At 43.7% G+C, this 9,412-nt stretch overlaps 1 protein-coding gene across 1 annotated transcript in view; it reads left to right on the top strand.

The window, feature by feature from the left end:
• Positions 1–8,099, top strand: part of LOC139550125 (collagen alpha-1(XI) chain-like) — a 182,867-nt gene extending 174,768 nt beyond the window's left edge. Inside the window, exons 60-64 of the mRNA XM_071360770.1 lie at positions 1–22; positions 780–892; positions 1,588–1,656; positions 1,965–2,198; positions 5,640–8,099. The exon at positions 1–22 is cut by the window's left edge and continues 249 nt beyond it. Of these exons, the coding sequence (XP_071216871.1) occupies positions 1–22; positions 780–892; positions 1,588–1,656; positions 1,965–2,198; positions 5,640–5,786 (585 nt within the window). The 3' untranslated portion in view covers positions 5,787–8,099. The remainder of the gene's footprint in view (positions 23–779; positions 893–1,587; positions 1,657–1,964; positions 2,199–5,639) is intronic.
• Positions 8,100–9,412: the final 1,313 nt, after the last annotated feature.

Below are 9,412 nucleotides of genomic sequence, written 5' to 3'. Positions count from 1 at the left end.
AGCCAGCCTGACTTCCCTAACGGTGGGTGCAATCAAATCAAACAGACTGCATTGTCCTCAGAGGGAACTTTGGTTTCCAGGTAAAACACAGATTTATAAACAGTACATATAAAAGGACAGACTGAGTTACAAAAAACATCATCATCATCATTACAGCAACTTCAGGAGCTGGTTAGCAATGAAGTGAGAGAGAGAGCAGCTGCTAGAAGGAGCCCCCACACACAGCAAATAGACATTGCATATTAAATATTCATTAACAAGTGCGACATTGACTTGGCCAAAGGTCTATGTGACTGAAACGTTGCAGTAAAGTAGGAAAGTTAAAAAAAAAAATCACAAAGAGTAGTGACTTACAATGTTGTTTCCTGGTGACGTACTGTGTATGCTGGTTTCAACTCAATCTGAGCATCTCATTATAATCTGAGCAACTCATTACAATCTGAGCATCTCATTACAATCTGAGCATCTCATTATAATCTGAGCATCTCATTACAATCTGAGCATCTCATTACAATCTGAGCATCTCATTATAATCTGACCATATCATTACAATCTGAGCAACTCATTATAATCTGAGCATCTCATTACAATCGGAATGATTTCTGTTTTACAGTACTATGAGGGACATTGTTTAATAACCTTGCCATAGGGCCCCAGTACATCATGTTATTGACCTTGCCATAGGGCCCCAGTACATCATGTTATTGACCTTGCCATAGGGCCCCAGTACATCATGTTAATGACCTTGCCATCCTGATTGTGTGTTTTGTGATGTTCAGGTGAATACTGGATTGATCCTAACCAGGGCTGTACTGGAGACTCCTTCAAGGTCTACTGTAACTTCACCGCTGGAGGAGAGACCTGTATCTACCCTGACAAGAAGTCCGCTGGCGTACGTTTCCATTGGTCATTTCTGGAAAATGATGTCTGTGATGTCTGTAATGTCTGTAATGTCTGTAATGTCTGTAATGTCTGTAATGTCTGTAATGCCTATAGATACACTCTTAGAAAAATGGGTTCCAAACGGGTTCTTCGGCTGTCCCCATAAGAGAACCCTTTTTGGTTCCAGTTAAAACCCGTTTTGGTTCCATGTAGAACCCTATGTAGAAAGGAACCCAATGAAACCCAAAAAGGGTTCTTCAAAGGGTTCTCCTATGGGGACAGCCAAAGAACCCTTTAAGGTTCTAGATAGCTCCCTTTTTCTCTAAGAGTGTACAGTAGTTAATATGAACCTTTTAACAATTTCATACTCAGTGTTTTACTGTCTATTTAGGATGTAGAGCTATAGACCTTTTTTTTTTATTTAACCTTTATTTTACTAGGCAAGTCAGTTAGGAACAAATTATTATTTACAACAAGAGCCTAGTGAGTTAACTGCCTTGTTCAGGGGCAGAACAACAGATTTTTACCTTGTCAGCTCAGGGATTTGATCTAACATCCTTACGGCTACTAGCCCAATGCTCTAACCTCTAGGCTACCTACCACCCCAACAGTGAACCTGCCACACCTATAACAGTAAACATGTTGTTTTCCTAACCTGGTAACCTGTTCATTCATTCATGGTGTTGTGTTTGTTCTGTGTAACAGGTCAGAATATCTAACTGGCCAAAAGAGGCTCCTGGATCATGGTTCAGTGAATTCAAACGTGGAAAAATAGTAAGTATTACAAAATATCCAACTCTCAAAACAGTCGTACATGATCAACATCAAGATTGAGATGTACAATAGACATTTTAGACCCAGGGCAAGATAACCTACAGTGAGACTAAATGTATCATCTCCATAATCCTCTCGACACCTCCCTCCCTCCCTCCCTCCCTCCCTCCCTCCCTCCCTCCCTCCCTCTCTACACCTCTTCCTGCTCCCTCCCCCTCCCTCCCTCTCTCCCTCCCTTCCTCCCCCTCCCACCCTCCCTCCCTCCCTTCCTCCCCCTCCCACCCTCCCTCCCTCCCTCCTTCTCCCAGTTGAACTATGTGGACATGGAGGAGAACACCATCCAGACAGTCCAGATGACCTTCCTGAAGCTGCTCAGTTCGTCAGCCCGTCAGAATTTCACCTACATCTGCCACCAGTCTGTAGCCTGGTACGATGCCAAGGCAGACGGCTACGACAAGGCTCTACGCTTCCTGGGCTCCAACGACGAGGAGATGTCCTACGATAACAACCCCTTCATCAAGGCCCTGTCGGACGGATGCTCGGTATGTAGTCGTAAAAAGTCAGATTTAGCTTGCAGCTTGGAGCTTCCATTGGAATTTGCATTAGTTCTATTAGAGATTCCATTTGTCCCATTGGAGATCCTATTGGTTCCATTATAGATTCCATTGGTTCCATTATAGATTCCATTAGTGCCATTAAAGATTATGTTAGTGCCAACACAGATTCCATTGTCTCCATTATAGATGCTTTTGGTTCCATTAGAGATTCCATTGGAGATTCCATACGTTCCATTGGAGATTCCATACGTTCCATTGGAGATTCCATACGTTCCATTGGAGATTCCATTGGTTCCATTGGAGATTTCATTGGTTCCATTAGAGATTCCATTAGTTTCATTGGAGATTTCATTGGTTCCATTAGAGATTCCATTAGTTTCATTGGAGATTTCATTGGTTCCATTGAGATTCCAGTAGTTCCATTGGAGATTTCATTGGTTCCATTGGAGATTCCATTAGTTCCATTGGAGATTTCATTGGTTCCATTAGAGATTCCATTGGTTCCATTAGAGATTCCATTGGTTCCATTGGAGATTCCATTGGTTCCATTAGAGAATCCATTGGTTCCATTAGAGATTCCATTAGTTCCATTGGAGATTCCATTAGGTCCATTGAGATTCCAGTAGTTCCATTGGCGATTTCATTGGTTCCATTAGAGATTCCATTGGTTCCATTAGAGATTCCATTGGTTCCATTAGAGATTCCATTGGTTCCATTGGAGATTCCATTGGTTCCATTAGAGATTCCATTGGTTCCATTGGAGATTCCATTGAGATTCCATTAGTTCCATTGAAGATTACATTGGTTCCATTGGAGATTCCATTAGTTCCATTGGAGGTTCCATTAGTTCCATTAAAGATTCCATTAGGTCCATTAGAGATTCCATTAGTTCCATTGAGATTCCAGTAGTTCCATTGGAGATTTCATTGGTTCCATTAGAGATTCCATTGGTTCCATTAGAGATTCCATTGGTTCCATTGAAGATTCCATTGGTTCCATTGGAGATTTAATTGGTTCTGATGAAATTTTCATTAGTTCCATTGAGATTCCAGTAGTTCCATTGGAGATTTAATTGGTTCTGATGAAATTTTCATTAGTTCCATTGAGATTCCATTACTTCCATCGGAGATTCCATTGGTTCCATTGGTTCCATTAGAGATTCCATTGGTTCCATTGAAGATTCCATTGGTTCCATTGGTTCCATTAGAGATTCCATTGGTTCCATTGAAGATTCCATTGGTTCCATTGAGATTCCATTACTTCCATCAGAGATTTAATTGGTTCTGATGAAATTTTCATTAGTTCCATTGAGATTCCAGTAGTTCCATTGGAGATTCCATTGGTTCCATTGGAGATTCCAGTAGTTCCATTGGAGATTCCAGTAGTTCCATTGGAGATTCCATTGGTTCCATTGGAGATTACAGTAGTTCCAGTGGAGATTCCATTGGTTCCAGTGGAGATTCCATTGGTTCCAGTGGAGATTCCATTGGTTCCATTGGAGATTCCATTAGTTCCATTGGAGATTCCAGTAGTTCCATTGGAGATTCCAGTAGTTCCATTGGAGATTCCATTAGTTCCATTGAGATTCCAGTAGTTCCATTGGAGATTCCATTGGTTTTCATTAGAGATTCCATTAGTTCCATTGGAGATTCCATTAGTTCCATTGAGATTCCATTAGTTCCATTGAGATTCCATTAGTTCCATTGAGATTCCATTAGTTCCATTGGAGATTCCATACGTTCCATTGGAGATTCCATTGGTTCCATTGGAGATTCCATACGTTCCATTGGAGATTCCATTGGTTCCATTGGAGATTCCATACGTTCCATTGAGATGAGGTCCATTGAGATTCCATTACTTCCATCGGAGATTTAATTGGTTCTGCTGAAATTTTCATTAGTTCCATGGAGATTCCAGTAGTTCCATTGGAGATTCCATTAGTTCCATTGGAGATTCCAGTAGTTCCAGTGGAGATTCCCATTGGAGTTCCATTGGAGATTCCATTAGTTCCATTGGAGATTCCAGTAGTTCCATTGGATATTCCAGTAGTTCCATTGGAGATTCCATTAGTTCCATTGGAGATTCCAGTAGTTCCATTGGAGATTCCATTGGTTTTCATTAGAGATTCCATGAGGTCCATTGAGATTCCATTACTTCCATTGTAGATTACATTGGTTCCATTGGAGATTCCAGTAGTTCCATTGAATATTCCATTAGTTCCATTGGAGATTCCATTGGTTCCATTGGAGATTCCAGTAGTTCCAGTGGAGATTCCATTGGTTCCAGTGGAGATTCCATTAGTTCCATTGGAGATTCCATTAGTTCCATTGGAGATTCCAGTAGTTCCATTGGAAATTCCAGTAGTTCCATTGGAGATTCCATTAGTTCCATTGGAGATTCCAGTAGTTCCATTGGAGATTCCATTGGTTTTCATTAGAGATTCCATTGGTTCCATTAGAGATTCCTTTGGTTCCATTGAGATTCCATTCATTCCATTGTAGATTACATTGGTTCCATTGGAGATTCCATTAGTTCCATTGAATATTCCATTAGTTTCATTAGAGATTCCATTAGTTCCATTGGAGATTCCATTGGTTCCATTAGAGATTCCATTGGTTCCATTGAAGATTCCATTGGTTCCATTAGAGGTTCCATTGGATTTTCCATTGGTTCCATTGGAGATTCCATTGGTTCCATTGGAGATTCCATTGGTTCCATTGGAGATTCCATTAGTTCCATTGGAGATTCCATTGGTTCCATTAGAGATTCCATTGGTTCCATTGGAGATTCCATTAGTTCCATTGAAGATTACATTGGTTCCATTGGATATTCCATTAGTTCCATTGAATATTCCATTAGTTCCATTAGAGATTCCATTGGTTCCATTGGAGATTCCATTAGTTCCATTGAAGATTACATTGGTTCCATTGGATATTCCATTAGTTCCATTGAATATTCCATTAGTTTCATTAGAGATTCCATTAGTTCCATTGAATATTCCATTAGTTTCATTAGAGATTCCATTAGTTCCATTGGATATTCCATTGGTTCCATTAGAGATTCCATTGGTTCCATTAGAGGTTCCATTGAGATTCCATTAGTTCCATTGAAGATTCCATTGGTTCCATTAGAGGTTCCATTGGATTTTCCATTGGTTCCATTGGAGATTCCATTGGTTCCATTGGAGATTCCATTGGTTCCATTAGAGATTCCATTGGTTCCATTGGAGATTCCATTGGTTCCATTAGAGATTCCATTGGTTCCATTGGAGATTCCATTGGTTCAAATTAGAGGTTCCTTTGGTTCCATTGGAGATTGCTAATTGGTCTTCATATGGTAGTTACTGGTAGATATTGATTGATCTTAGGATCTGAATTTGACACCAGAATAACTCCATCCCTCCCCCTCTCTCCCTCCCCTCTCCAGCTGAAGTCGGGCTACTCCAAGACGGTGATGGAGATCAACACTCCTCGCGTCGACCAAGTGCCCATCATCGACGTCATGTTTAATGACTTTGGCGACCCCAGCCAGCGGTTCGGGTTCGAGGTGGGCCCCGTCTGCTTCATGGGCTAGGACCTTACCACCACCTGAACCATAACCGTCCCCCCTCCCTGTTCTCTCCTAGACCCGACCTGGCCTTGTCTCAGGTGCTCTAAACAAAACCTGTGTTTTATATCATTCATATGATCAGACCACCAGCATCAGACCACCAGCATCAGACCACCAGCACGCTGCCCTCCCCCATTCAACAACAGCCCCCCCCCCCCCCCCCTGCCCTACCCACTATAGAACAACAGCCCCCCCCCTCTGCCCTACCCCCTACAGAACAACATGCCCCCCCACTCCTCTGAGCTACACACCTATAGAACAACATGCCCTCCCTCTGCCCTGTCATAAAAGCATTGTCCCAGGGGAATACTCCTCGCCCTTGTAGGGCCAATTACGCAATGACTTTAACTTGTAACGAGAGGAAGTGACATCAGGAATAAAGGACGTTTGATGCCGTGGACGGACAGTGGCGCACTTTCAGCAAACAGAGGGAGGACCCACTCACCCCAACCCTCAAAACCTCCTTTTCTCCCCCTTTTCTCCCCCTCCCTCATCCCTCCACCAGCCCAGCCTCCCTGTCTCTATCCTCGTCCCTCCCCCAGCCCAGCCTACCCTGTCTCCTCCCTCGTCCCTCCCCCAGCCCAGCCTCCCTGTCTCCTCTCTCGTCCCTCCCCCAGCCCAGCCTCCCTGCCTCCTCCCTCGTCCCTCCCCCAGCCCAGCTTCCCTGTCTCCTCCCTCGTCCCTCCCCCAGCCCAGCCTCCCTGTCTCCTCCCTCGTCCCTCCCCCAGCCCAGCCTCCCTGGTTCCTCCCTCGTCCCTCCCCCAGCCCAGCCTCCCTGGTTCCTCCCTCGTCCCTCCCCCAGCCCAGCCCCCCCTCTCCTCCCTCGTCCCTCCCCCAGCCCAGCCTCCCTGTCTCCTCCCTCGTCCCTCACCCAGCCCAGCCTCCCTGTCTCCTCCCTCGTCCCTCACCCAGCCCAGCCTCCCTGTCTCCTCCCTCGTCCCTCCCCCAGCCCAGCCTCCCCTGTCTCCTCCCTCGTCCCTCCCTCAGCCCAGCCTACCCTGTCTCCTCCCTCGTCCCTCCCTCAGCCCAGCCTACCCTGTCTCCTCCCTCGTCCCTCCCTCAGCCCAGCCTACTCTGTCTCCTCCCTCGTCCCTCCCCCAGCCCAGCCTCCCTGTCTCCTCCCTCGTCCCTCCCCCAGCCCAGCCTCCCTGTCTCCTCCCTCGTCCCTCCCCCAGCCCAGCCTCCCCTGTCTCCTCCCTCGTCCCTCCCTCAGCCCAGCCTACCCTGTCTCCTCCCTCGTCCCTCCCTCAGCCCAGCCTACTCTGTCTCCTCCCTCGTCCCTCCCCCAGCCCAGCCTCCCTGTCTCCTCCCTCGTCCCTCCCCCAGCCCAGCCTCCCTGTCTGGTAGCTCCAGTGTTGCTCCAGATACAACCACAGAGGTGATTTTGTGCGGAACTCAGAACACCAAAGGTGCTACAGAAAAAAAGTGAATTTTGCAAAAACTGTAATTATTATTATTATTATGTTGTACAATACTGTTCTCTTTCTGAATCCACTCTTCAAAAAAGAAACGTGCATGTGTACCAAAGCTCTTAATATTAATGTTTTAATAAATGTTGGTTTTTAAACTATATAGAAAATACATTTGCAATAAATATATTTGTTTGTGTTAAATATCTTTTGAGAAACAAATGGGTAAGTAAGTAATACTAGGTTGTTGTGTTTGGGATACAGTGTAATATCAGCAATACAAATAATTATGAAGAATCTCCTTTGTAAATATTGACCATTATAAAGCACTTACAGCATTATTCTCCCCCTCCAAGACTACACTATACTCTACAGTAAGGGTTATATACATAGTAGGCCTATATACAGTAAGGGTTACTAAACCAAGCTGGACTACAACCACCTCAAACCATGTTGTCTCATAACTGACCCGTGTTGTTGTTTTAAACTATTACTTCCTGGTTTTGATTATTTGTTCCCACTAAGCCAGTTTACATATGCACTCAACAGGCTTCTTCTGACAGATCAATTTTATCCCACAGAATGGTATACCTCAGTCGCTCTATGTACATTAATGTTGAGATGCTACAGGATGGATATCAAACCCTGTATATACCTTGATTTGTACAATTAAGTTAATATATTTGGGCCGGGGGAATTATTTTTTTTAAAGGAGAGAAAAATACTTCTTGTCTATTTCCTAACAGTTTGTGAATAATGCCAAGTAAATTATCCCTTAATAGTTGGACCGTTTCTGTACCAGTAATGAGGAAGTGTTTTCGTGTGCTTTTGATGGTTGATTCATATTAAAACTGGATTCTGAACAATGTGTTGATTTGACCGTCTTGTATTGTTCACTCTCTAGAGGGGTTGTAAATCCTTGTGATAATTCCATGTTGCTTTATTTTTTACAGATTATTTTCCCTTCCGCAAAGGATTAAATAATCCTAATCCTAATCTTTGTCAGATTAGGCTAAACTATGGTGCGATATGTCTTATAGATGGGTTAGCTGACAAAAGTCAGGAGAAAACGATGTGCAAACTTCAATGGGGGTAGAAGTACCTGTGTTGTGATTCTGGATGACAAGAAGCTGCCAAAGGGGGAATCGTAGGTGGTTCGTTTCAGCTACACCTGCATTGCTTTGCTGTTTGGGGACGTAGGCTGGGTTTCTGTACAGCACTTTGTGACATCGGCGGATGTAAAAAGGGCTTTATAAATACATTTGATTGAGCTACTTTCCTCTTGTTCTTGATAGCATGCCTTTTTTTGTTGTTGATATTTTGACTGTTGTCACATCTATGATAATATGGCTAAAATTTGTTAGCTAGCTGACCAACAACTGTAACATTGTTTTTCTCGAGAGACAACAAGTGTTCATTGTGCAAATGTATTTATGTTTTCAATAAACATTGGAGACTAAATATAGTTTACATGTTATCAACATTCTCAGCCAACCCCGTCTGTTTTTGTCTATAGTTGCGCACACGTCGGTTTTGTTGCTAAACAACCAACCCTTCTATCGCTACTGTTCTACCCACAATGCCGAGCTGCACCCCTAGGGGTCCTGTCTCTCCAAGTGCCTCTCTCTTTCTCTGACTCAGACTTTGATCATGATGTTAGCATCTCCCTCTCCTTCCTTTCTTCATTGTAACAGTTTAACTACAGACTAAATAAAACCTTTCAAACCTGTGAAATTATGTTTACAGTTTATTGTAAAAATCTAAAATAAATGTTTTGGTAACTTGACAAAATGCTTGAAGACTTCTCTTAAATAATGTGGAACGAGTGTGAGTGGAGAAAATTCGACCTACCTACCTACCTCTCTCTCTCTCTCTCTCTCTCTCTCTCTCTCTCTCTCTCTCTCTCTCTCTCTCTCTCTCTCTCTCTCTCTCTCTCTCTCTCTCTCTCTCTCTCTCTCTACCTCTCTCTCTACCTCTCTCTCTACCTCTCTCTCTCTCTCTCTCTCTCTCTCTCTCTCTCTCTCTCTCTCTCTCTCTCTCTCTCTCTCTCTCAAAGTATCCTGGTCCACTATTACACCTAGTCCTGGACTAAAGTATCCTGGTCCGCTATTACACCTGGTCCTGGACTAAAGTATCCTGGTCCGCTATTACACCTAGTCATGGACTAAAGTATCCTGGTCC

This window comes from Salvelinus alpinus, chromosome 23 (genome assembly GCF_045679555.1).
Source record: "Salvelinus alpinus chromosome 23, SLU_Salpinus.1, whole genome shotgun sequence".
In the NCBI taxonomy this organism is placed as follows: domain Eukaryota; kingdom Metazoa; phylum Chordata; class Actinopteri; order Salmoniformes; family Salmonidae; genus Salvelinus; species Salvelinus alpinus.
This window is presented reverse-complemented; position numbering and strand designations above follow the sequence as displayed.